General features: G+C 36.1%; 1 protein-coding gene across 1 annotated transcript in view; it reads right to left on the bottom strand.

The window, feature by feature from the left end:
- CFAP47 (cilia and flagella associated protein 47) overlaps window positions 1-27112 on the bottom strand; it is a 587956-nt gene that overhangs the window by 467758 nt on the left and 93086 nt on the right. The window contains exon 22 of the mRNA XM_043569968.1: window positions 6603-6744. Within this exon, the coding sequence (XP_043425903.1) occupies window positions 6603-6744 (142 nt within the window). The remainder of the gene's footprint in view (window positions 1-6602; window positions 6745-27112) is intronic.

The following is a 27112-nucleotide window of genomic DNA, read 5'->3' as shown; positions in this document are numbered from 1 at the left end:
CTGTTGTTGATATATGATCCTTATTATCTTTTTACTTTGAAGAAGCATTTTCTAGAAAAAATGAACTGCTCAAGATTAAAGTCTTACAGACTAACATTTTGATCACCTTAAATATTCACTGGGATCCAGACTGTCAGGCAATGATATAACAGTTGGTAATGAAGCCAGCACTGCAAGACTCGCCAATGATCATGAGAGAATAGGCAAAAATCAATAGACATTTGAGAAACTCCTCAATGTGAAGGAGAAATAATTCAGCAAAAATTAAGACAATGTATAGTCAACAGAAGAAAATTTCAAAGAAATAATACAAGTAGAGATAAAAGGTGTTTTTATTTTTTCAAAAGTCCGTATGTAAAGAAATAATCAGAAAAAAAGTTAACCCTTGTTAGTTTAAAACTGCCAAAATAATTTCTTAAGACATAATAAAGTCAGAAAAATATCCTGGGAAGTACAACAAAAAGATAAGGAAAAGGATAATAGGAGAGAATATATAATTTAATTAAAATATATATAACATAATCCAAGAAGTACAAAATACAACAATAGAAGTCTGAATGAAAGAAATACAGAAAACAGTGGGAAGGAACTTTTCAAGGAAATAATTTATGAAAACTTTATAGAACTGGAAGACATGAATTTCCATATTGAAAATGTCCACAAGAACTTAAGACAAAAGGTTCACACTAAAGTCACCATTGTGAAATAATGGAGTACCAGGGATAAAAAGCAGCTTCTAATAGCTTCTAACAGGGAAACGCTAGGTCCTATGTAATGGATGGGGAAGAAGAATGTCATCAGACTTCTAAACACAACAGTGGAAATTAGAAGGTAATGATAATATCTTCAAAATTTTGAGGGAAAATTATTTTCAATCTAGAATTTCATACTAAACCAAATTATCATTTAAATATGAGAGGCAAATAAAAGACATTTTCAGAGAAGGAAATTCTCAATTATCTCCCTTACACTCTTTAGAAGCTCCTGGAAGATGTAATCTACCTAAACAGTGAAGTAACCCAAGAAATAGGTAGGCAAGGGACTGAAAAAACGGGAGAGTCAAGACAGAAAAGAGAAAAGAAAATGCCCACATTATAGTGAAAGGAAGTCTTAGACAAGAGTTCTGTCACAGGAAAAGAAAGCACTCAGTGCATGTTGGAGCAGGAGGTTGTTGTGCTCCAGAAGGGCTGCTTTCAGGGAATGAGAAGTTATGACACATTATCTGACAGGGTAGACTACCATGTGGAACAGTGTCCATATAAGCATAATACAGAGCTTTGTGGCATGGAAGGATTTCGTCAAATATTTAAGGACAAAGGAGGAATTAATAACTTCAGGGAAAAATAAAAAGTTGAAAGAATGTAAATAAAATATGCAGATACACTACTTGGCTTAACAATGAACAATATATTGTCAAAACAATTAAATCTCTGATAAAAATTTTAATTGAAATTTAAAAATGTTTTTTTTTCAACGTTTATTTATTTTTGGGACAGAGAGAGACAGAGCATGAACGGGGGAAGGGCAGAGAGAGAGGGAGACACAGAATCGGAAACAGGCTCCAGGCTCTGAGCCATCAGCCCAGAGCCCGACGCGGGGCTCGAACTCACAGACCGCAAGATCGTGACCTGGCTGAAGTCGGACGCTTAACCGACTGCGCCACCCAGGCGCCCCTGAAATTTAAACTATAATTATATTACAAAATTTTTAAGAAGAATTAGAGTTTCAAGTGAGTGAAAATGCTTGTCATTAAATAAGTGTTTTCATTAGATAATTAATGAAAAAAGTCACTGCGTCTTGGGTGCAGGATAAACCTTGAGAAGGAAATGATGGATTACAATTCTAGGTTAGCACTATTTTAATTTTAAAAGGAATGCATATAATTTGGGAATAAAGAGATAACAGCAAGCTTATGAGTCCCCTACTAAGGCATCATCCTTCTATTGAGGGGATATCTCAGAGAGTAATGGACTTGACCAAGTTTCCTTGCAAACATAAAAATGGAATTGACTAGGGGTGTTTTGGGTGGCTCAGTGGGTTAAGCACCTGACTCTTGATTTCGGCTCAGGTAGTAATCTCACAGTTCATGAGATCGAGACCCAAGTCAGACACTATGCTGAGAATGTGGATCCTGCTCGGAATTCTCCCTTTCCCTTTGTCCCTTTCCTGGTCTCACATATGTATGCATGCGCTCTATCAAAATAAATAAACATTTTTAAAAATTGGAATTGACTAGTGGACTATTTCAAAGAAAACTTTTGACACGCATTACCTGTTCAAATGGCCAACCAAAAATATCTGGAATTTATGGATTTATGAGGCAAATGACAATTCCTCATATAGACATTTCCTATATGTATAACTATTAAGAGTATAAAAATGGGAAGCTCCAAACAAAAAACAGCTTCCTTTGAGACAAAGGTTTCTACAAATGACATTCAAAAGTCAATTCAAAAGCAAAAGGCATCTTAAGGAGGGAGAAAAGGACAATTTGGAAACTGTGTCTAATAGATGCCAACTTCTACAAAAGAAATGTTACATCTCTGCCCGATTATATTTGTATCGTTTGAATCGTTAGTAAACTTTGGTGTTGATAAGTTATATGATACAACCAAGTTTGCTTTGACATTCCAATCCTCTCTGGAAATACAGCAACATTTTTTAAAATTTTTTTTTAACGTTTATTTATTTTTGAGACAGAGAGAGACAGAGCATGAACGGGGGAGGGGCAGAGAGAGAGGGAGACACAGAATCGGAAGCAGGCTCCAGGCTCCGAGCCATCAGCCCAGAGCAGGACGCCGGGCTCGAACTCACAGACTGTGAGATGGTGACCTGAGTTGAAGTCGGATGCTTAACCGACTGAGCCACCCAGGCGCCCCAGCAACATTTTTTTTTAAACAAATTAAATAAGTACTGGGGAGCCAGGGTGGCTCAGTCAGTTAAGCACTTGACTCTTGATTTCAGCTGAGGTCATGATCTCATGGTTTGTGACTTCAAGGCCTGCAATGGGCTCCACAGTAACAGTGCAGAGTTTGCTTGGGATTCTCTCTCTCCCTCTCTCTCTTCCCCTCCCTGTTTCATGCTCTCTCTCTCAAAATAAATATATAAAGTTAATGGGGTGCCTGGGTGGCTCAGTCCGTTGAGCAGCCGACTTCGGCTCAGGTCATGATCTTGCACTCCGTGAGTTCGAGCCCCGTGTCGGGCTCTGTGCTGACAGCTCAGAGCCTGGAGCCTGTTTCAGATTCTGTGTCTCCCTCTCTCTCTGACCCTCCCCCGTTCATGCTCTGTCTCTCTCTGTCTCAAAAATAAATAAACGTTAAAAAAAAAATTAAAGTTAAAAATAAACAAATTAAGTATAGAAATTGTTTTTGCTTTTGTTTTTTTAGAAAATGTTGAACAAATTTTAAACCATTAAAAATAGGAAAAAAACCAGTATTACACATATACCAATTCTGTAGCTAGGGAAAATGGTCTAATCTTTAAAAGAATGTTAGAAATCACAGAGGAAAAAATAGCTAAATTTCACTATAAAATTATTTTAAGAGATTTATTGAAAAACAAACAGAACTAAAGGCAAACAATGAATCTTAGAAAAAATTCACCGTAAAAATGAAAAAAAAGTAATATAAATAAGGAAATCAGTGACATCTATCAGATACATAACCATACTGATAAAGGCAAAGTTCATGAACAGATAACTTATATATGAAATATAGAATTAATAGCAAAGACAGAAAATTTTAATCCTCATGAGTAATCAAAGAAATTGACATGAAAATTGAAATGATATACTTTTAATAACATAGAAAAATATCCAATTTCTTTAATTCAATGCTGGTTAGAGTTTACACTGAAGGAGGGTTGAAACAGCAAAACTCTTTACAAAAGCCCTTTTGCAAAATGATCTAGAGCTTTAACATGTATATACTTTAGAAGGAATGCAGCCAATGAAGAAAATATCACTGAAAAAAAATCTAAACAGGGAAAAAGTATTATACATAAAAATGTTCACTACTACAATATTTATATGAATAAGAAAATTTTTAAAAAAAACAACCTAAATGCTTAGAATTATGCTTATATAACTTATAAGAGATACTTACAGGATGAAATATTCTATAATACCTATCAGTGTTAATTTATACAATTAATAAGAGTGTATAACATCTAAGTAAAAGTTTCTTTTTTTAATTTTTTTTAATGTTTATTTTGAGAGTGAGAGAGAGAGAGCACAAGCAGGGGAAGGGCAGAGACAGAGGGAGACACAGAATCTGAAGCAGGCTCCAGGCTCTGAGTGGTCAGCAGAGGGCCCGACACAGGGCTCGAACTCACGGAATGCGAGATTATGACCTGAGCTGAAGTCGGACACTCAACTAACTAAGCCACTCAGGTGCCCCTTTAAATTTTTTTTTTTTTAACATTTATTCATTTTTGAGAGAGAGAGAAAAACATAGCCTGAGCAGGGAAGAGGCAGAGAGAGAGGGAGACACAGAATCTGAAGCAGGCTCCAGGCTCCAAGCTGTCAGCACAGAGCTCGAGGCGGGGCTCGAACTCACACACCACAAGATCATGACCTGAGCTGAAGTAGGACACTCAACCGAATGAGCCACCCAGGCTCCCCTAAATAAAAATTTCTATTAAGAATGAAGAGATTTCAACTGAACACAGGCAGGAAGATCACAACTATGTTAAAAAATAAAATAATAAAGGCATATAACAGAAGAAGAGTAAAATACCAACATATTAATAATACTATGCTCTAAATATTCACATACTAGATGACATTTCTGTGTTTCTAACACTTTCCAATTTTCCATAATGATGGTACATTAATTTTTATTTGTCAAGTAGGTAAATTTTATCTTTCATGAAAATAATTTACCTAATTAGGATAACAAAATTAGACAATGATTTTTTCCCAAAAAAGATATCTTAAAACAAGGGAGAAAACTCCACAGAGGCTCCCTACCAGCTGCAGACTTTCTAATTCTGTATTTTATTTTATTTTTTTAAATTTTTTTTTTAACATTTATTTATTTTTGAGACAGAGAGAGACAGAGCATGAACGGGAGTGGGGGGGGGCGGTCAGAGAGAGAGAGGGAGACACAGAATCGGAAACTGGCTCCAGGCTCTGAGCTGTCAGCACAGAGCCTGATGCAGGGCCTGAACTCACGAACCGCGAGATCATGACCTGAGCCGAAGTCGGATGCTTAACCAAGTGAGCCACCCAGGCGCCCCCTAATTCTGTATTTTAAAAAGGAATGAAATAAATCTCTGCATTGTATATGCTACTTTATTGAGGCTTCTCTCACTAGATGCCAAGTGTAATTATCAACTGAGCACTATTTTATTATTATTGACAACTTAATGTCAGAATTAAAAAACAAAATATTGCATAATATAGCATAGACTAGACTAAACTTTTCATGAAAAATACTTAAACACATGTAATAAAATGCAAAACCACCAAAGCTTGCCAAAAGTAGGGTTTACAGAGTGCTGTAATATTTGAATATTTGGAGAAAATAAGTAAATAACACAAAAAAATTTAATATACTTACATTTATTTATTTATTTATTTATTTATTTACTTACTTACTTACTTACTTTTTTACTTCTCCTTTTATACATATGCTTAGTCCTTTAGTAACCTATTCCTTTGGGGGGTGGGGATTTCTTAAATAAAAATTCTATCAGTGCATTATATATCTAGTATATTTTAATAATTTATATTTTAATTTAATCATTTAAAAAGTACCCACACAAGTAACTAAACTCATTTTTGTTTTTAATTATAACCTATATTTTTAAGCAACAGTCACTAATCTGAGATTATTATGCTACTGTCACCAGCTAGACCTGACATTTACTACCCACCTGCTTGAACTCACTAATTTTTGCCTTACATTTTTTCCTTAAGATCTTTCTGCCTTACCTCTTAACTCAGGCAAATGAATCTGGAAACCACCCTGCAGGTTGCCCTGACCAGACCTCCTACCAGCCCAAGACCACACAGACCTTTTGAGCAAAACCTACAATTCATGCCTAGGCAAAACATCAAGTGACCTCTGGAATGACCTACCATTACCTTTATCTCATCATCATACTAAAATCTCCACCCAAGAAAGAACCTCGGGCTCATTTGCACAACATACAATGTATACATAGGCATGTTTCCTTAAAGCACATGGATAGCCTTATGCCCGCCTCTACATAAAATGAGAAGACTTACCTATCTAAATATTCATCGTAACCCTAAACCAAAGATATCCCTTCACCTTCTCTCAGGGAGTCACAGCTTTGGAAACCATGCCCCTGGATCTCCTTATTTGATGCAAATCAAGTTTTCTTTGCAGGAAACTCACCTGATACAGTTTCTGTGACTCAGCTAGAAGCGAACTCACATAGGTTTTGTTATACTGTTTCTCAAAATTCAATCTCACAGACTCACAATTTAAGTCACACACACAGGAATCATATAATTGTACTTTCTAATATTTCTTTTTTTAAAAAGTAAATATCATAATCTGATTTTTAAAAACTTTTAGCTGCTCAAGTGTCAATATTTGATATATGCACACCAACTGTTTCACAGTACATACCAGTAGCTTGAACATAGCATGGTCGAATAAGTGGTGTTGTCTTCGGAATCATAGGAGATTTTGACAAACAACATTTAGTGTAAAGTTCTGAAGCCTCAAAGAAATTAATTTGAACTTGAATGCAAAAGTCATACGTTGCCACCTGACAGACAAAAAAAATACATTACACCTGTGATTATTTGTGCTATAAGAAATCTGTGGTACTATTTTTATTGTATATATTTAAAGTGTACAACTCGATGATTTGATAGACATATAATGAAATAACACCACAATCAAGCTAATTAAAACATAGCCATCACCTCATATACTTTACCTTTCTCACCTCCCCTCCTCATTGTGAGAACATTTAGGATCTACCCTCTTAGTAAATTTAATTATGAAGTACAATATTGTTACCAGAGCTACCATATTACTCAGCAATCCCACTTCTGGGTATTTATCCAAAAGAACTGAAATCAGGATCTCAAAGAGATACCTGCACTCCTAGGTTCATTGCAGCATTATTCACAGCAGTCAAGACATGGAAATAACCGAAATGACCATCAAAGGATGAATGAATAAAGAAAATGTGGTGTATAGATACAATGGAATGTTTTTCAGCTTTGAAAATAGAAGGAAATCCTGCCATTCGCAACAATATGGATGAACCTGAAGGACATTATGCTAAGTGATATAAACTAGACACAGAAAGACAAATAATATATGATTTCACTTATATGTGGAATCAAAAACAGTCAAAGTCATAGAAACAGAAAATAGAATGCTGTACATAGGGGCTACTGAGAGGGAGAGAGATATGGGGACATGTTGGTCAAGAGGAACCAAGTTTCAGTTCTGCAAGATGAGTAAGTTCTGGAGCTATAATGAGATACTACGGATTTAGCAAAACAGCAGTTAAAAAAAAAGACTCCTTTTTTTTAGGTTTCAAACATTTTTATTTTTTGTTGTTTCAAGTTTTTATTTAAATTTTAGTTAGATAACATATAGTGTAACATTGGTTTCAGGAGTAGAATTTAGTGATTCATCACTTAAATATAACACCCAGTGTTCATCATAACAAGGTCCCTCCTTAATACCCATCACCCATTTAGCTCATCCCCCCACCTACCTCCCCTCCAGCAACCCTCAGTTTGTTCTCTACAGTTAAGAGTCTCTTATGGTTTGCCTCCCTCTCTTGTTTTTATTTCCTTCCCCTATGTTCATCTGTTTTGTTTCTTAAATTCCACATATAAGTGAAATCATATGGCATTTGTCTTTCCTGGCTGATTTATTTCACTTAGCATAATACGTTTTAGCTCCAACCATGTCATTGCAAATGAAAGGTTTCATTCTTTGATGACTGAGTAATATTCCATTGTGTATACACACACAATCCATTCATCAGTTCTTCTTTATCCATTCATCAGTTAATGAACATGGGCTCTCTCTCTAGTTTGATTATTGTTGATAATGCTGCTATAAACAATGGAGTGCAAGCATCCTTCTGAATCTGTATTTTTGTATGCTTTGGGTAAACAACTAAGAGTGCAATTGCTGAATTGTAGAGTAGTTCTACTTTTAGTTTTTGCAGAACCTCCATACTGTTCTCCAGAGTGGCTGTACCAGTTTGCATTTCTACTAACAGTGCACGAGTGTTTCTCTTTCTCCACATCCTCGCAAACACCTGCTGTTTCTTGTGTTATTAATTTCAGCCTTTCTGACAGATGTAAGGTAGTGTTTCATCATGATTTTGATTTGTATTTCCCTGATGATGAGTGATGTTGAACATAAAAAAAAAGTTTCATAGGGAAATTTATCTTGTGATGTTGAAACTGCATTTTTTTCAAAGAAAGACTTGGTTTATTTTTCATAAGCCCAAAAATAATTCTTGAAAATAAGAAATAAATTTTAAAAATAATTCCTATTAATTCAAAATAGACCAAAGACTTAAATATAAAACCTAAAACTATAAATCACGTAGAAGAAAAACCTTTGTAATCCTTGGTTAGGCAAAGATATCTTAAATGTAATACTAAAAAGATAATCTACAAAAAAATACAATTAAATGTCCTAAAATAAAGCTAAAACAAGTGTTCTGTTAAAGATAATGCTTAAAAAAATAAAATTAGAAGCCAAAAACACATTTTGGACGAAAAAAAATCCAATTTGTATTCAAAATATATAAAAGAACACATAAAAATCAATAAAAATCAAACTTCCTAATAAAACTAAGTAAATGATGTGAAAAGACAACTGAGAAAATAAAACACACATATGACATATTGTCACAAGAAAAGACATTTAACATCATCACACATTAGGGAAATGCAAATTGATTCAGAGGACAAAACACCCATCACACCTATCACAATGGCTTAAACAAAATGACATTACCAAGTGGTGATGAAGATGTGACCACCTAAAATATTACACATTGTTGATAGGAATGCACAATTTCATAGTCATTTTATAAAACAGTTTTCCATTTTCTCAGAAAATTAATATGCGCTTCATATAAGGCCCACAATTCCTCATCCTAAGTGTTTACCAAAGAGAAATGAACACCGGAATGTAAATTTTATAGTGGCTTTACTATTACTAAAACCTGAAAACAAACCAAATTCCCTCCAGATCACGAATAGACAATAAAACTTTGGTAAATCCACACAAAAGAATACTTTTAAACAATAAAATTTAACGTATTAGTGTTACACATAATAATATGAATGAATATGATATGTATTATTCTAAGTAAGAGAAGCCAGACTGAAAAGGCAATATACCCTATGACTTCATTTAATATGATATATAAGTGGAAAAGGCAAAATTATACAAACAAAATGAGACCATTTTTTGTCATGAAGTGGAGTTGGGGGAAAGGTTGACTGCAAATAAGTAAAAGAAAAATTTACAGGAGGTTATACAAGTATTCTCTATATTGATTTTTGTATTTGCTATTCTACTGTACAATTTGTCAATGTTCATATAACAGAAAGAGACTTTTAGTGCATCATAATTTTTAAAACAAATGAAATGAAAAGAAGCTAAGGCTAATTCCTTAGCTCGGGTTTTAATACATCTGGCTTCAAAATCTAAAACGGACTAATAATATAGACAACTTATGAGTCATAGAAGAAGAATGAACACTTAGAGATTCAGAACATCTTGGCAATTGTACAGAGCGAGTCTCCCATTTTAAAATGAAGACTCTGTGGTCCAGCCATGACAGAAATATAACTTTGCATCAAAGAGAAAAAAAAAAGAGCTCATCTTGATGTTTAGGGTTCACATCAGGAAAGGAGAGGATCATATCTGCCAAAAAATGGAAAGCAAACTCCAAATGCCCATCCCTTCACAGAAACATTGAAAAACAAGCAAAGGTTTACAGGACAAACTTTGTTAGAACTCTGGAAAATAGTCAAAGGGTATAACATGGTGATAGGTTTAGTTTGCTAGTATTCTCTTAAGGATTGTATTCAGCATGTTACAAGCATTACATACCATGACAAAGTGGGGTTTACCCCAAGAGTGCAAAGGTAGTTCAACATACAAAACACCACCAGTATGTGTGTTGTGTGCTGAATGCACAAGCTGACAGTCATTCCCTGCCTTCTGTAACTGCCAATTGCATGTACGTGGGAAGTTATGCTGGACTTGCCCTCTCATACCTCACATCTTCACGGACAATTTACATAAAATGAGTTTATATCCAAGATAGCACTGTAATTATTCTGAATACAAAATTCAGAGGTTCGATGATTTCTCCATCCACATTGTCTTAATCTCTCAACAAAACTGTTAAGAATTCAAGATTTATCTACCTTACACAGAAACTCAGTGACACAGAGACAGAAAAGAAAGTGAGGGCTATCATTATGAAACCACTGAGGTATCTAATGAAGACGAATTGTGACGTGTGCCACTGAAGCACTTTCATGGATGTCGTTGTTCAAACAGAGGAGTAACTCAAATTAAAAAATGATATTCTGAAGAAGATTTCAGTCCCCCAACCAGTGTTGGTAGAAAACAATGCTTATGAATAGAAAATGGGCAGGTGTCAGTCAAATGTCCCTTTATTTTTAATATGAAATTTATTGTCACATTGGTTGCCATACAACACCCAGTGCTCATCCCAACAGGTGCCCTCCTCAATGCCCATCACCCACCCTCACCTCCTTCCCACCCCCAACAACCCTCAGATTGTTCTCAGTTATTAAGAGTCTTTTATGGTTTAGCTCCCTCCCTTTTTTTTTCCTTCCCCTCCCCCACGATCTTCTGATAAGATTCTCAGGATCCACATAACAGTGAACACATATGGTATCTGTCTTTCTCTGTATGACTTATTTCACTTAGCATAACAAGTTCCAGTTCCAACCATGTTGCTACCAAAGGCCATATTTCATTCTTTCTAACTGCCATATAATATTCCATTGTATATATAAACCACATCTTCTTTATCCGTTCGTCAGTTGATGGACATTTAGGCTCTTTCCATAATTAGACTATTGTTGAAAGTGCTGCTATAAACTTTGGGAAATATGTGCCCCTATGCATCAGCACTCCTGTATCCCTTGGGTAAATTCCTAGCAGTACTACTGCTGGGTCATAGGGTAGATGTGTTTTTAATTTTTTGAGGAACCTCCACACTGTTTTCCAGAGTGGCTCCATCAGTTTGCATTCCCACCAACAATGCAAGAGGATTCCGGTTTCTCCACATCCTCGCCAGCATCTACAGTCTCCTGATTTGTTCATTTTAGCCACTCTGACTGGCGGGAGGTGGTACCTGAGGGTGGTTTTGATTTGTATTTCCCTGATGAGGAGCGACGTTGAGCATCTTTTCATGTGCCTGTTGGCCATATGAATGTCTTCTTTAGACAAGTGTCTATTCATGTTTTATGCCCATTTCTTCACTGGATTATTTGTTTTTCGGGTGTGATGTTTTGTGAGTTCTTTATACATTTTGGATACTAGCCCCTTGTCTGATATGTTATTTGCAAATATCTTTTCCCATTCCGTTGCTTGTCTTTTAGTTTTGCTGATTGTTTCCGTTGCAGTGCAGAAGCTTTTTATCTTCATGAGGTCCCAATAGTTCATTTTTGCTTTTAATTCCCTTGCCTTTGGAGATGTGTCAAATAAGAAATTGCTGCGGCTGAGGTCAGAGAGGTCTTTTCCTGCTTTCTCCTCTAGGGTTTTGATGGTTTCCCGTCTCACATTCAGGTCCTTTATCCACTTTGACTTTATTGTTGTGAATGGTATAAGAAAGTGGTCTAGTTTCATCCTTCTGCATGTTGCTGTCCAGTTCTCCCAGCACCATCTGTTAAAGAGACTGTCTTTTTTCCATTGGATATTCTTTCCTGCTTTGTCAAAGATGAGTTGGCCATACTTCTGTGGGTCCAATTCTGGAGTCTCTATTTTATTCCATTGGTCTAAGTGACTGTTTTTGTGCCAATACCATGCTGTCTTGATGTTTACAGCTTTGTAGTAGAGGCTAATGTCTGGGATTGTGATGCCTCCTATTTTAGTCTTCTTTAAAATTACTTTGGCTATTCGGAGTCTTTTGTGGTTCCATACAAATTTTAGGATTCCTTATTCTACCTTCGAGAAGAATGCTGGTGCAATTTTGATTGGGATTGCATTGAATGTGTAGATAGCTTTCGGTAGTATTGCCATTTTAACAATATTTATTCTTCCAATCTATGAGCACGGAATGTTTTTCCATTTCTTTATATCTTCTTCAATTTCCTTCATAAGCTTTCTATAGTTTTCAGCACACAGACCTTTTACATCTTTGGTTAGGTTTATTCCTAGGCATGTTATGCTTCTTGGTGCAATTGTGAAGGCGATCAGTTTCTTAATTTGTGTTTCTGTTGCTTCATTAATAGTGTATAAAAATGCAACTGATTTCTGTACATTGATTTTGTATCCCGTGACTTTGCTGAATTCATGTATCAGTTCTAGTAGACTTTTGATGGAGTCTATCGGGTTTTCCATGTATAATATCCTGTCAGCTGCAAAAAGTAAAAGCTTGACTTCATCTTGGCCAATTTTGATGCCTCTGATTTCCTTTTGTTGTCTGATTGCTGATGCTAGAACTTCCAACACTATGTTAAACAACAGCGGTGAGAGTGGACATCCCTGTCATGTTCCTGATCTCAGGGGGAAAGCTCTCAGTTTTTCCCATCGAGGATGATGTTAGCTGTGGGCTTTTCATAAATGGCTTTGATGATGTTTAAGTATGTTCCCTGTATCCCGACTTTCTTGAGGTTTTTATTAAGAAAGGATGCTGAATTTTGTCAAAGGCCTTTTCTGCATCGATTGACAGGATCATATGGTTCTTATCTTCTCTTTTATTCATGTGATGTATCACGTTGATTGATTTGCGAATGTTGAACCAGCCCTGCATCCCAGGAATGAATCCCACTTGATCATGGTGAATAATTCTTTTTATATGCTGTTGAATTCGATTTGCTAGTATCTTTAAATTTTTTTTTCAACGTTTTTTATTTATTTTTTGGACAGAGAGAGACAGAGCATGAACGGGGGAGGGGCAGAGAGAGAGGGAGGCACAGAGTCGGAAACAGGCTCCAGGCTCTGAGCCATCAGCCCAGAGCCCAACGCGGGGCTCGAACTCACGGACCGCGAGATCATGACCTGGCTGAAGTCGGACGCTTAACCGACTGCGCCACCCAGGCGCCCCTCGATTTGCTAGTATCTTATTGAGAATTTTTGCATCCATATTCATCAGGGATATTGGCCTGTAGTTCTCTTTTTTTACTGGGTCTCTGTCTGGTTTAGGAATCAAAGTAATATTGGCTTCATAGAATGAGTCTGGGAGTTTTCCTTCCCTTTCTATGTTTTGGAATAGCTTGAGAAGGATAGGTATTATCTCTGCTTTAAACGTCTGGTAGAACTCCCCTGGGAAGCCAACTGGTCCTGGACTCTTATTTGTTGGGAGATTTTTGATGACTGATTCAGTTTCTTCTCTGGTTATGGGTCTGTTGACGCTTTCTATTTCCTCCTGATTGAGTTTTGGAAGTGTGTGGGTGTTTAGGAATTTGTCCATTTCTTCCAGGTTGTCCAGTTTGTTGGCATATAATTTTTCATAGTATTCCCTGATAATTGCTTGTATTGCTGAGGGATTGGATGTAATAATTCCATTTTCATTCATGATTTTATCTATTTGGGTCATCTCCCTTTTCTTTTTGAGAAGCCTGGCTAGAGGTTTATCAATTTTGTGTATTTTTTCAAAAAACCAACTCTTGGTTTCGTTGATCTGCTCTACAGTTTTTTTAGATTCTATATTGTTTATTTCTGCTCTGATCTTTTTTATTTCTCTTCTGCTGGATTTAGGCTGTCTTTGCTGTTCTGCTTCTATTTCCTGTAGGTGTGCTGTTAGATTTTGTATTTGGGATTTTTCTTGTTTCTTGAGATAGGCCTGGATTGCAAAGTATTTTCCTCTCAGGACTGCCTTCGCTGCATCCCAAAGCGTTTGGATTGTTGTATTTTCATTGTTGTTTGTTTCCATGTATTTTTTAATTTCTAATTGCCTGGTTGACCCATTCATTCTTTAGTAGGGTGTTCTTTAACCTCCATGCTTTTGGAGGTTTTCCAGACGTTTTCCTTGGTTGATTTCAAGCTTCATAGCATTATGGTCTGAAAGTATGCATGGTATGATTTCAATTCTTGTATACTTATGAAGGGCTGTTTTGTGACCCAGTATGTGATCTATCTTGGAGGATGTTCCATGTGCACTCGAGAAAAAAGTATGTTCTATTGCTTTGGGATGCAGAGTTCTCAATATATCTGTCAAGTCCATCTGATCCAATGTCCCTTGTTTCTTTATTGACCGTGTGTCTAGATGATCTATCCATTGCTGTAAGTGGAGTGTTAAAGTCCCTTGCAATTACCACATTCTTATCAATAAGGTTGCTTATGTTTGTGGTTGTTTTATATATTTGGGGACTCCCATATTCGGCGCATAGACATTTATGATTGTTAGCTCTTCCTGATGAATAGACCTTGTAACAGTTATATAATGCCCTTCTTCATCTCTTGTTACAGCCTTTAATTGAAGTCTAGTTTGTCTGATAGAAGTATGGCTGCTCCAGCTTTCTTTTAACTTCCATTAGCATGAGAGAGAGTTCTCCATCCCCTCACTCTCAATCTGAAGGTGTCCTCAGGTCTAAAATGAGTCTCTTGTAGACAGCAAATAGATGGGTCTTGTTGTTTTATCCATTCTGATACCCTATGTCTTTTGGTTGGAGCATTTAGTCCATTTACATTCAGTGTTATTATTGAAAGATATGGGTTTAGAGTCATTATGATATCTGTAGGTTTCAGGCTTGTAGTGATGTCTCTGGTACTTTGTGGTCCTTGCAACATTTCACTCACAGAATCCCCCTTAGGATCTCTTGTAGGGCCGGTTTAGTGGTGATGAATTCCTTCAGTTTTTGTTTGTTTGGGAAGACCTTTATCTCTCCTTCTATTCTGAATGACAGACTTGCTGGATAAAGGATTCTCGGCTGCATTTTTTTTCTGTTCATCACATTGAAGATTTCCTGCCATTCCTTTCTGGTCTGCCATGTTTCAGTAGAGAGGTCTGCCACTAGTCTTATTGGTCTCCCATTGTAAGTTAGAGCCTGTTAATCCCTAGCTGCTTCAGAATTTTCTCTTCATCCTTGTATTTTCCAGTTTCACTATGATATGTCGTGCAGAAGATCAATTCAAGTTATGTCTGAAGGGAGTTCTCTGTGCCTCTTAGATTCCAATACCTTTTTCCTTCCCCAGATCAGGGAAGTTCTCAGCTATGACTTGTTCAAGTACACCTTCAGCCCCTCTCTCTCTCTCTTCTTCTTCTGAAATTCCTATGATACAGATATTGTTCCGTTTGATTGCATTATTTAGTTCTCTAATTCTCCCCTCATCTCCTGGATTTTTTTATCTTTTTCTCAAATTCCTCTTTTTCCATAATTTTTCTTCTAATTCACCTATTCTCTCCTCTGCCTCTTCAATCCGTGCTATGGCTGCCTCCATTTGATTTTGCACCTCATTTATAGCATTTTTTACTTCCTATGACTATTTTTTAATCCCTTGATCTCTGTAGCAATAGATTCTCTGCTGTCCTCTATGCTTTTTTCAAGCCCATCGATTAATTTTATGACTATTATTCTAAATTCTTGTTCTGTTATATTGCTTAAATGTTTTTTGATCAATTCATTAGCTGTCGCTACTTCCTGGAGTTTCTTTTGAGGAGAATTCTTCCATTTCATCATTTTGGGTAGTCCCTTGGGTGGCTCCCAACTGCAGGGCACTTCCCCTGTGCTGTATGGAGTAACTTGTGTTGGTGGGTGGGGCTGCAGTCAGACCTCATGTCTGTCTCTAGCCCACCGATAGGGCCACAGTCAGACTGGTATGTACCTTATCTTCCCTCTCTCAGGAGCAGGACTCACTGTGGAGTGGTGTGGCCCTTGTCTGGGCTCCTTGCATACTGCCAGGCTTGTGGTGCTGCTTCAATTGGATCTGTCGTATCAGCCGGGGTTGATCTGCAAAGTGCACAGGGGCGGGAAGGGCAGGCATAGCTTGCTTTGCCATAGGTGGTCCCCTGTGGGAGGGGCCCTGCAGCACCAGGAAGGAGGTAGACCCATCAGAGGGATGGATCCACAGAAGCAGTGTTTGGTGTTTGCATGGTGCAAGCAAGTTTGGTGATGGGAACTGGTTCCCTTTGGGATTATGGCTGGAAGATGGGAGAGGGAGATGGTGCTTTACAGCACCTTTGTTACCCTGCCAAGCTGAGCTCTGTCTTCCCAGGCTCAACAACTCTCCCTCCCAGTCTTCTGTCACCCTCCCCGCTCCCCGAGAGCAGAGTTGTTGACTTTTAACACTCCAGATGTTAAGTCCTGCTGGGTGTCAGAACTCATGCAGTCCAGCCCCTCCGCTTTTGCAAGCCAGACTTGGGGGCTCTGCCTTGCAGGACGGGTTGCCCCTCCACAGCCCTGGCTCCCTCCCGTCAGTCCGTTAGTGCACACCACCTCTCCGCCCATCCTACCCTCTTCCATGGGCCTCTTGTCTACGCTTGGCTCCGGAGAGTCCGTTCTCCTAGTCTTCTGGCAGTTTTCTGGGTTATTTAGGCAGATGTGGGTGGAATCTAAGCGATCATCAGCTAGACGTGGTGAGCCCAGCCTTCTCCTACACCACCATCTTCCTCAAATGTCCTCTCTTTTAATCCTGAAAAGATCATCCTAGCTTCCTGTAATGATTGTAAATCCAGAATAACCACTACAAAAGTTTACCCAAAGGTGGCATATCCTCAAAAGACAAAGGTTGGTGGAAAGAAGAAAACTGAAAACACTGAACAATTCTCCCTCATTTTCAAGAGTTTTAGGGCAAATATAGAGCAGGACAAATGAGAGCTTCAGAGCAACCAAGCCACTATAGATTAGCCTGTTCCAGAGACGAGAACCTGGGCTTTCACGTCAGGAAACCTAAGAGTAAAAACCAGGAAAGATCTACACCAGTGCTATCACATACAACATTCTGAGAAGATGGAAAAGTTCTACACTGTCCAATAGCCATGTGCAGATCCTGAGAACTTGAAATGTGGTTATTTTGGCTGAGTTAATAAATTTTTAATTTTATCTAACTTTAATTAAAATTTAATTTAAATATCCATTTAATTAAATGGCTAGTGACTACCACATAAGGGAACACAACTCTACACATTGGCCCAGAAGACACATGACTGGACCGCAACGAAAGAAGGGTCTCGAATGACAGTCTAAATAAGCCATTCTAGTCAAAGATGCCAAATGCACCTATAATTGCCCCCCAGCACCGTTAACTGTACCCAAATCTGGTGCGGTATAGGCACAGAACAGATACAACTAGAATGAAATCAAGCCCCTAATTGCTGGTTTTACATTTGGCTGCTACACAAGTCAACCAACAGAGCATCCATTGACTATTTACATCTGCACACGCACACACACACGCACACACATGCAGACTCAAAGATAACTTACAGCTAGCTATAGTGGAGAATATCTGAAATGATTAGAAACCAGATAATCAATGTGCCTCACTGGCACAAATTTATGGAACAAAATCTCATAGGGTATACCGACTCTGCAGGGTTTTTTTATGTTCTTCTCAGTGGTACACTGAATTTCATTACAATACACTAAGTAAATCCCCCTTTAAAATACCCAGTAAAGGCAGAACAATTCAAAATCTTAAGGAATGTGTGGCACACTAAAGAACTAAGTACATATAATTTATTTTAGTTTTACAATAAATTTTTGGAATCCTAGAAGAGCCACAATCTAAACATTAGAAACAGATTAATAAGGGGGTGCCTGGGTGGCTCAGTCGGTTAAGCATCCGACTTTGGCTCAGGTCATGATCTCATGGTTCGTGGGTTTGAGCCTCACGTCGGGCTTTGTGCTGACAGCTCAGAACCTGGAGCCTGCTTCAGATTCTGTGTCTCCCTCTCTCTCTGCCCCTCCCCTGCTCACACCGTCTTGCTCTCTCTCTCTTGCTCTCTCTCTCTCAAAAACAAATGTTATTTTTTTTTTAAATAGATTAAGTTTTTAATTGTTGGCAGTGTTAAACAGCAAATTGAACTCAATAAATGAAAATACCAAATTGCATATGCATCATCCCAAAACGTCATGTAACAAACTTAAATTGGATTTTATCTTTCTCTAATTTTTTAGTGACCCTTAACTTAAAATGCTTTTGTTGATGAATGATGATATTAAAAACACTGTATATACTTCCACTAATAAAAATATAAAATCATGATATAGACTTACTCAGAAAATATATAAATTTATCTTAACATACTTAAAAGTGTACAGATTACTGCACAAAGTAGTTTCTTTCTCTTCTTTTCCTTAGTTTCTTGTTGAAGAATATCTGTGTGTAGGTGTGTGTGTGTGTGTGTGTGTGTGTGTCTGTGTGTTTGCATATTTCTGTGTACATACAAGATGCAGGCATTGGGTAGGAGAAAGACATGATGCTTTAAAATATTAACTTGTCACAAAAAGGATTATTTCGTTTTTATTGTGAGTTACTATCTTTATCACAATTACAAGAGTATAGATTTGAAAAAAATAAAACAAAAATAATCCCACAAAGCTTATATTGAAAATTACCATTCCATTCTCTCCACCATCATATACTTGCACACATACACACACTAAACACATATAAAATCCAGATGCAATCATTTTCAACTCTCTTAGTGGTTTTAGGTTTACCTCAACATAGGGAAATAATCTATATAGATTGTAATAAAACAAGCCTCAATGAATTTATATTTATTTAAATAATATATAATCCCAAGTCACAATGGGATTATATTAGAAATCAATAACACAGGGAAATCTGGTAAATTCACAAATACATGAAAATTAAACAACACATCCTAAATAACCAATGGGTCAAGGAGAAAACTTACAAAAGAAACTGCAAAACACTCTGATGAGCAGAAATGAAAATGCAACAAATCAAAACTTTAATACAGGTAAAACAGTGCTTAGAGGGAAATGTAGAGCTATAAAACCTTCATAAAAAATAAGAAAGATCTCAAATCAATACCCTAATCTTCCATCATAAAAAAAAAAAAGGAAAAAGCAAAAACAAAGCAAATTGAAACCAAAGTAAACAGAAGGAAGTAAATAATAAAGGATGAAGTGGAAATATATGAAAGAATCAAACACAGTACAGAAAATCAACTACACCAAATATTGAATCTTGAAAATATTAACCAAACTGACAAAACCTTTAGATAGCCTGACCAAGATGAAAAGAGAGATGACTCAATTCTAAAATAAAGTCAGAAATAAAAGAAGGAACATTACCTATCCCACAAAAATAAAAATAGTAAGAGAACATCACAAATAACTGTATACCAACAAATTAGATAACTTAGATAAAACTTCTCAAGAAGAAACAGAAAATTTGACCACTTTCACCCATTAAGTGGCTGAAGGTGGTCAAAAAATACAAACTTCCAGTTACATACAATATAAGCCCTGTGAATATAATGTATAGCATGCGGACTATTATTAACAATACTGTATTGTTATACTTCAAAGTTGCTAAGATAGATCTTACAAGTTCTCATCACAAGGAAAAAACCTGTAACTATATGAGGTGATAGGTGTTAACCAAACTTACTGTGGTGATCACTTCTCAATATATACACATAACAAATCATTATGTTGTACACCTAAAATTAATACATGTTATATGCCAATTATATCTCAATTAAAAAAAAAAAACAGGGAAACTTGCCTGGAAGAAGTATAAGAGAAAACTATTAAGATATAGATAACAGGGGGCAGGGGAAGTAGGGGAAACTTACTGGTCTTAGTTTTCTGAAGGGAAGTCAGAGAACTGATTAGAGCAAATCACAAAGTTCCCTAGTGAGAAAACATAAATACTAAAGGAATATCAGGTCATTTCAGAATGAACAACAGGAAATTAGATGAGCATGCAAGAGGCTCCATCCAAAGTGGGACCTAAGTCAGAGGAAACTCATCTGAAATCTGGAAACGAAATCTAAAAGTCAACACTAATGAAGAATTGAAGAATTAGAAACAAGAGAAACTCTCCTTTTGTTCTGCATGCTATAAATTTTCATTAAGAGGAATATATGCAAAATTACTTTTTTAAAGTCTGCCCATGATTTGATCTCATACAGAAATGCTATTCATGCTTAAGAACTGGGATGATGGATATATTAAATCAAATGATAAAATCAAGCCACCTCCAGTGACAAGACTTTAATTTTTTGAGGTGTCTTATACAGATGCATATTTATTTCACGATAATGTTTCCCCAAACTTTACAAAATCCTGACAAATATCAATTTCTTTTCTTTTTTTCCATTGTATTGTGGGTTTTTATTTTATTTGCTTGTAGACATAATTAGTTAAGTATCTAGAAATTATCCCCCAAATAAATTTAATCCCAGAAGAAACTAATTGTGACTGCAAATTTCTTCCTACAAATATAGAAAATGGAACAAAAAAGAGATCACATAAAAATAGTAATTGACATTTTGATGAGTGTAACTTTATAAAATTGAAGATTTTTAGTGCTAATGACTAGGAAAAAAGTTAATAAAACCTAAAGATTAAATACAAAAATTTTGTGTCCATTGGCTAAAGGAAGATGTATTATTCTTCACCATGTCTGGATTCCTAACATGGTATCATGACGGTACAGTGGTCAGGAGGCTGAGGATATAACACTATATTATTCAAGCTCTATAGCTCAACAGCAGGGAGCTTTAACAAGTCACTTAGCCTGGCTGTGCATCAGCTTGTATGACTGGAGAAGGGGGGGAGGAAAATCTAAGGTCTCGATGCTTGTATTATTGGATTCATGTGGAAATAAAGTGATATTAGATATGAGAGAACTTTATAAACTCTAAGTACTATATAATTATCAATTAAAGGATTGTTACCGTAATTTCAAAAAGAAATGAAAAATTTAAATAGGTATATAACAAGCAAATACATGAATTAGTAATTTAAAATAGATATGACAAAGGAAAGCCCAGGACCAGAGGACTTCAATGGAGAAATGTACCACTATATTATGAAGATTTACAATCCAATCCTTCACAAATTCTTTCAAAATTAGAAGAGAACACTTCTCAACTCATTCTACGAAGCCAATATTACTGATACTAAAACCAAAAACAGCTGAAGGAAGGAAACTACAGACCAATATTCCTTGTGAACACAGATGCAAAACCCCTCAAGAAAATATTTAGGAAACTGAATGCAGCAATATATAAAAAGGATTATACTCCAAGTAAAATGATCAAGTGGGATTTATCCCTGGAATGTAAGGTTGGTTTAACATACAGAAATCAATCAATATAATGCACCATATTAATAGAGGGTAAAATCGAGATCATCAAAACAGATGCCAAATTTTTTGACAAAAGCCAACTTTCTTTCGTGATCAAAATCCTCAACTAGGAATAGAAGGTACCTTCCTCAACCTGATAAAAAAAATCTACCCCCAAAAGATGCTAACATCATATTTAAAGGTGAAAGATGGATGTTTTCCTCCTAATACCAAGGAACAAGTTCAGATGTTTGTTCTCACCACTTCTAAACCACATTATACTGGAGGTTCTAGAAATCAGGGAGGAAAAAAGTGAAAGGAATCCAGAATGGAAAGGAAGAAGTAAAATTTTCTTTATTTACAAAAATCATATTCTGGTGGACACAAAATTCTAAGATTCTAAGGAATCTACTAACAAACCATTTACAAAATACTAGGTCAACATTTAAAATCAATTGTTTATACACTTAACATGAACAATTTGCAAATAAAATTTTTAAAAATCTCATTTACAATAGCATTAAAATATTAAAAATGAAATTAATAAAGAAGTGGGAAATGTGTATATTGAAAACCACAAAACAATGTTGAAAGAAATTAAAGACCTAAATAAATGCAAAGAGATCCCATGTTCATCAATTAGATGACTTAATATTGTTAAAATGGCAAACTCCCCAAAGTGATTTATAGATTTTTCACAATCCTTATCAAAATCCAAGCTGGACTTTTTTGTAGTAATTGGAAAGGTAATTCTAAAATTCGTATGGAACTTCATAGGACACAAATTTGCCAAAAATGTTGAAGGGCTCTCATTTTCCAATTTCAAAAATTACTACAAAATTACTATGCTAATCAAGACATTGTGTTGTTGGAATAAGACATCTAGATCAGTGGAACAGAATTGAAACTCCACAGATAAACACTTATATTTATGTTTAACTGATTTTATTTTTCTGAAATCCGATGTCTCACTTTAAAAAGATTTTTTTAATGTTTATTTATTTTTGAGACAGAGAGAGAGAGCATGAGCAGAGGAGGGACAGAGAGAGAGTTAACACCAAATCCAAAGCAGACTCCAGGCTCTGAGCCTTCAGCACAGAACCAGACACAGGGCTCAAACCCACGAACTGTGAGATCATGACCTGAGCTGAATTTGGACGCTTACCTGACTCAGCCACCCAGGTGCCCCATTTTTTATTTTAGACAAGGGTTCCAATGCAATTTAATGGGGTAAAATAATATTTTAAATAAATTCTCCTGGAACAAATGGACATTGCATGCAAAAGAATGAAACTAGACTTTTATCTTACATCATACACAAAAATAATTCAAAATGGATCATACAGATGCCTGGGTGACTCAGTCGGTTAATCACCCAATTCCTGATTTCAGATCAGGTAATGATCTCATGGTAAGTTGGGAGATCAAGCCCATGTCAGGCTCTGCACTGGGTGTAGAGTCTGCTTAAGATTCCCCCTCTCCCTCTCCTTCTGCCCCTGCCTCCCTCTCACTCTCCCTCAAAAAAAAAAAAAAAAAAAAGAATCATAGACCTAAACATAAGAGCTAACATAATAAAACTCCCAGAAGCAAACATAAAAACCTTTATGACTTAGGTTAGGTAATAGCTTCTTAGATATGACATCAAAAAGCACAAATGACAAAAAAAAAAAAAATAGATACACTGGATTTCTGTCACATGTGTGTTTTACATTAGCAAATGATAATACCCAGTATAAAGAAGAAGATGTGAAGAAAAGACAGCATGGTGCTACATTAGGATGAAAGTTTTCTACTATAACTCCAAGGTCAAGAATAAGGCCAGGTAGCTCGTAGGTGTGCAATAAATATTTGTTGAATGATGATTATTGATGGAAATATAAATTGATACACATTTACTGTGGCAATGTGGATATATGTGCCAATAATTAAAATGCACATCCCCTTTCCTCATTAATGTCAATTCTAACTATCCAAAAGAAAAAAGAGAATAAGCTCTCAGAAATGAATGTGCAGGTTTATGCACTGCATTTTAATTTATTTATTGAATAGGTACTTACTGATTGTCTGATGGGTGCAAAAAAATATACTAATGCTACAAATGTAATTGTTGAATTACATATCAAACCATTTTCCTCCTTTGAATAATAATATGGTTGATGGCATAAAGATATTTGACTAGATAAAAAAAAATCTACATCTATGTTGGATTAAAATTTATTTTAAATTAGTACTAGAAAGATATTTCCCAACACGGGCTTAAAACATTATGTTGCTTCACAGAAAACTAGGAATAAGATAAGCCAAGAAAATAATGTCACCTTGTTCTGGAAATTCTAAACAATGTAATGGAAGAAAAATAGGTAAAAATTATAATTATTTAATTGGAAAAGACAATAATTTTGCAGTCTATTACAGTATTCCTAAGAAGTGTAAAATAAATTGAAAAAATAATTAAAAATACTTGAAGTTTAAAAATAGACAGTTTTATAACTCACCATTATTTTCAAATATAAGAACACAAAATACATAAAACCATTTACAGTGCACGAAACAGCATTGAAAAATTACTTCAAAATATTTCAAAATTTTGCTGAGTAGCATAAAACACTTTCATAAAAAGGCTTATCTTATTTCTGAATAGGAAGCTCAATTTTATACAGACATCACTTCCTTGTAATTTTTTTTAAGTTTATTTATTTTGAGAGTGCACACGTGCCTGTGTGCACACACAAGCGGGGAAGGGACAGAGAGAGAGGGGGAGAGAGAATCCCCAGCAAACTCCACACTGTCAGCGCAGAGCCCAGTGCAGGGCTCCATCTCAGGAACCATGAGATCATGACCTGAACCGAAATCAAGAGTTGGATGCTTAACTGACTGAGCCACCCAGACGTCCCTGTAATTTTTTTATTAATTTAATGCAACACATATCAAAATTCCTATACAACTTGTAGCTATAAACTTGAGAAAATGATTCCAAAGTTTATCAGGAAAAATAAAAGTGAAAAATAGCCAATAATATTTTAAAAAGAAAAGAATAGAGGCCACTTATCCCACCAGAGAGCTAAAACAATTTTAACAGTATCAACCAGGCCAAACTGTTAGCAAATAAATCACTACTGTGTTAGGGGGGTTTGTTATATGGGAAGAATCCAAGAAATGCCATTTAAAATGATCTTTCATCTATCAGATTGGTAAAATATTATATGTACATGCATATATAATTGATGCAACCTAGTTGTGCAAATAAAGACAAAGAGCAACATTTACACTGTTACTATGGTTTAATATAACTTGGTATAACCTTTTTTGGAGATCAACTTGGCAATTCATATCAACAGCCTAAAATATGTACATAGGGTTTGACCCACCTATTCTCCTTCTGGAAAGATATAATCAAAATAAATAATGTGAAAGCAAACATTTATCTACAAGGATGTTTTCTACAGTATCATTCATAAAGCCAAACAACGGAAAAAATCTTAAGGGTAGAGTAAGAAGGATTAGTTAAGTGACTATAACATGATATAGCCGCTAAATAATAGGATAGATCATCCCTAAAAACCGAAATTGTATTTAGAACACTTCATGACACAAAAAGCTATCCATAACATTTTAATTTATACACTGAGTAAAAATACAGATTATAAATAGTTCATAAAGAGGGGTGGCTGTGTGGTGAAGTCAGTTAAGCACCCAACTCCTGATCTCAGCTCAGGTCATGATCTCACAGTTGGTGAGTTCAAGCCCACATCAGCCTCTGCACTGATGGCACAGAGCCTGCTTGGGATTCTCTCTCCTTCTCTCTGCCCCTCCCCTACTTGTACATGCTCGCCCTCTCTCTCTTAAAAAATAAACTTTAAAAATATAACAAACAGCTCAAAAAGTATTGAGCTGTATTATTTCATTCTAATTATAGATGTAGAAATACAAAAATATAGATAGAGGAAAAGGAAGAAAAACAGAGCTCTAAATATAATCAGAGGTCATTGTTAAGTAATAGGATTTATTTATTGTTTATTTTTTTCTCTCCACTCTTCTAAACTTCCCATTTAACTTTGACAGTAAACTTTAATAAGCAGGAAGAGAATATCATTGACACACCAGATTAAAATATAAGTTGATGCTGGCAAAACTTGCAAATGGTTAGTGTATATGAGAGTTGAGTAGATATTAGAATACTCTAAAAATGAGAAAGATAAACATCTTCTGAATCTCTTCAAATCACTTGTTAATTATGCTTTTTGTCTGAATTAGAAAGACAAATTAGAAATACCTTGACAATATTTCATGAACTTCAAAGTCCTCTGCTGAAAAGATAAAAATCTAAATAATATTTATACTTTGTTATTTTCTAATAGCCTAAAGTAGGCCAAAGAAAAGTATTTGCAAGATAATTTTCAAATAAAGAAAAGATGGTCTCTCTCCTCTTGATAACCTTACTAAAAAGTACCTATCTAGAGAGGCACCTTGATGGCTCAGTCAGTTAAGCATCCAACTTTGGCTCAGGTCATGATCTCATGGTTCATGGGTTCAAGCCCTGTGTCAAGCTCTGTGCTGACAGCTCAGAAGCTACAGCCTGCTTTGGATTCTGTGTCTCCATCTCTCTCTGCCCCTCCTCTGCTTGCACTCTATCTCTCTCAAAAATAAACAACAACAGGGGCGCCTGGGTGGCGCAGTCGGTTAAGCGTCCGACTTCAGCCAGGTCACGATCTCGCAGTCCATGAGTTCGAGCCCCGCGTCAGGCTCTGGGCTGATGGCTCAGAGCCTGGAGCCTGTTTCCGATTCTGTGTCTCCCTCTCTCTCTGCCCCTCTCCCGTTCATGTTCTGTCTCTCTCTGTCCCAAAAATAAATAAACGTTGAAAAAAAAAATTAAAAAAAAAAAAATAAACAACAACAAAAACCTTTTTTTAAAGTAGCTATCTAGAGAACAAACTGGCAGTTGCCAGAGTGTAGGTGGGTGGGGGGATAGGTGATGGGGATTAAGAGTACACTTATCGTGATGAGCACTGAGTAATGTATAGAATTATCAAATCATTATACCGTACACCTGAAATTAATATAAAACTGTATGTTAATTATACTTCAATTTTAAAAAATAAAAAATTTTCTTCCAAAAAAGTAAAACTATCTAAATATCACTGTTCACTAATGTAGATGAATAATTACTTTACCAAACCTATGGAAATCAAATATAGTATAGTATGCATCTGAGTATACTTAGTGTTGTGTTTAAGATGAAAAATTTCATTTTCTCTAATGTCAGAAAAGTAGCTTTTGCTACCTCATTCACTACGCTTGCCTAAAACTAGAAAAGACACAAGAGTGAACTCTGTAGACAATATCATTCCATGTGAATCACATGTGCACAAAACCTACAAAAAATATCCCAACTAATGTACTTTACTTAAAAAAGCAAAATTAGGGGCTCCTGGGTGGCTCAGTCAGTTAAGGGTCCAACTTCGGCTCAGATCATGAACTCAGGATTCATGAGTTCCAGCCCCGCTTCAGGTTCTGTGCTGACAACTGGGAGGCTGGAGCCTGCTTCAGATTCTCTGTCTCCCTCTCTCTCTGCCCCTCCCCCGCTTGTGCTCTGTTTTCCTCTCAAAAATAAATAAACATTAAAAAAAAAAAAGCAAAATTAATCTCTAGCATTTTCTTAAATC

The sequence above is a fragment of the Prionailurus bengalensis genome, chromosome X (genome assembly GCF_016509475.1).
Source record: "Prionailurus bengalensis isolate Pbe53 chromosome X, Fcat_Pben_1.1_paternal_pri, whole genome shotgun sequence".
NCBI classification, from domain to species: domain Eukaryota; kingdom Metazoa; phylum Chordata; class Mammalia; order Carnivora; family Felidae; genus Prionailurus; species Prionailurus bengalensis.
The sequence above is the reverse complement of the archived record's forward strand: the minus strand, read 5'-3'. Positions and strand labels throughout refer to the sequence as shown.